General features: G+C 44.6%; 1 protein-coding gene across 1 annotated transcript in view; it reads left to right on the top strand.

Moving 5' to 3' along the window:
• LOC126493800 (extracellular calcium-sensing receptor-like) overlaps positions 1 to 2296 on the top strand; it is a 58193-nt gene that overhangs the window by 29070 nt on the left and 26827 nt on the right. The window contains exon 5 of the mRNA XM_050130904.1: positions 517 to 640. Coding sequence (XP_049986861.1) covers positions 517 to 640 — 124 coding nt within the window. The remainder of the gene's footprint in view (positions 1 to 516; positions 641 to 2296) is intronic.

Here is a 2296-nt window from a genome sequence, read left to right as displayed (position 1 = left end):
TATATGGACTTTTGTAATGACTGCCAATACCCAAATTATTGTTTATATTTTATTTTGCATGTATGCATGTTTCCCTGCACCTATATTTGTGTGCTGGTGTCTGTGCAGGCCAGAGGAGGGCAGTGGATCCTTTGCAACTGGAGTTACAGTGTGAGCTGCTGTACTGGTCCTGGGAATTGAACCCTGATATTCTGGAAGAGCAGTCTGTAGTTTTACCTTTCTCTCCTGCCCCCATCTCTTCAATTGTTGATGCAGGAGCCCCAGAGAGACTGGAAAGACAACACATCAAACTTTTTAGCTATGTATTTAATCCCGTAGCCAAGTAAATCACATGTAGCTCTGTTTATTAGACTCAAAGGCACCTTTCCAGTCTGGCATCTGCTCGGGTAGACATGTTTCTGAAAGGCATCTCATTTAGTGGGCTGAGAGGGAATTTTCCTGTTCTGGTTCTTAGGGTGAGGTCAAGAATCTGTATCCCTAACGAGTCACCAGTGACACTATGCTCACTGTTACTAGGTGCCCACCTCTGTCTGCAGTGAAAGCTGCCTTCCAGGGTTCAGCCAAGTGCCCAGGCTGGGAGCCCCCCAATGCTGTTTTGATTGCAGTCCCTGCCCCGAGGGACAGTTTGCAGACAAAAAAGGTAAGGACATGTAGATCTGGAATACGAGGGACCAAAGGGAATTTTGAGCCTCCTGTATTTCTCCATTGTCTTAGTTACTGTCCCACTGCTCTGAAGAGACACCATGACCAAGGCAACTTCTAAACGAAAAGGCTTTACCTGGGAGCTTACTTAGTTCATGACCATCATGGCAGGATGCATGGTGCCAGGCAGTAGCTGAGGGTTTCCATTCTGATGTACAGGCAGCAGGCAGGCAGTGAGGTGGAGAGTGGGCCAGGTGTGTGAGTCTGAACTTTCAAAGACTACACACAGTGACACCCCCTCATCCCACAATGTTTCACCTCCCTATCCACCTCCAACATCTACCAGGTAGGAAGAAATCATTTAAATATCTGAGACTTTGGGGCCATTCTAAGTCAAACCCTCACACCCATCCTCCAAAACACCGCACAGTCCTTGTTGTCCCATGGAACACCAGCCAGAGCTCTGCTAAGAGATATTGTTAGGTAAATGCTTTATCCTAAAAGACAAGCGTGCTACCCATAATTAGAATGCAGAATGAATTCTCCTCTATCAAATGCTGCACATCCTTGACCCCTGATCAAGAAACAGGCATAAACTGCTTCCACAATCTTCTAGTGGTCGTGTAGTCAGAACCCTAGCTGTTGCTAACACTGATGATTTCACTTTCTTTTCAAACCTCCTATAATTGGAGTAGCATGGCGGATGTCCTTTTGTGACTTTCTTCTTGCTTTGTATTAGTGAGATTATTCCCAGAAGTTTAGTGGCAATGGACCACCACATTCCCTACTATTTCAGCTACAGAAGTTATTCCTTTACCTTTCTGAAAGTTGGAAAGCAAAGCCAAGTTTTCCCCAGAGTTGGTGTTGTGTGAGGCCTTGGAAGAGAATATCCTCACTGGGTGCTCCCATTTCATTGTTGTTATGCGTGTTTGTGTGTGTGAGTGTGTATGTGTTTATGTGTGTGTGTGTGTGTGTGTGTGTCTTCTTTTGGCTTGTTGTTTGGTTTTGAGTCACCGTCTCTGCTTGCAGCCCTGGCTGACTTGGAAGTCACTACATTTATCAGTCTTCTCCCGAACTGGTAGACGTCTACCTGCCTATGCCCCTAAAATTAAAGTCATGTGCAATCAGCCCCAGCTCCAGCTCTACATTCTTAGTAGAATAGCTGCACTGTTGGAGTTAGTGTCTACCTAATTTAACCTGGAGACCTCACTTAACCTTTATTACTCATCTCCAGTTTACCAATGAGAAATATATCTCATTTTAAAATGCATAGTTGCAGGACATCAATAAATGAGTTTTGGGGACACAGCGCAGTCTAAAACATTTGTTAATTTGGCCAATTACTGGTCCTGTTTCACTGAAATGAACTGTTAAGAACTCACACAAGAGACCTTTAATCTCAGCACCAAGGGGCCAGAGACAGGAGGATCTTTGTGCATTGTGGCCTGAGAGTGTAGTCAACTCAGTGATCTCTAGACTAGGTAAGAGACCCTGTCTTAAAGTAAGGTGAAAAGGGGCCTATAGAGGTAGCTCAACAGTTAGAAACACAACATGGTGGGTCACAACCAAGTATAACTCCAGTTATAGGGGAACTGATGATATCTTCTGACTTCTGCATATTCCAGACATGCACATGGTTTCAAAAGATATGTAG

This window comes from Alexandromys fortis, unplaced genomic scaffold (assembly GCF_014885135.2).
Source record: "Alexandromys fortis isolate MF-2015 unplaced genomic scaffold, M_Fortis_MF-2015_v1.1 scaffold_339, whole genome shotgun sequence".
Lineage (NCBI taxonomy): Eukaryota > Metazoa > Chordata > Mammalia > Rodentia > Cricetidae > Alexandromys > Alexandromys fortis.
The sequence above is the reverse complement of the archived record's forward strand: the minus strand, read 5'-3'. Positions and strand labels throughout refer to the sequence as shown.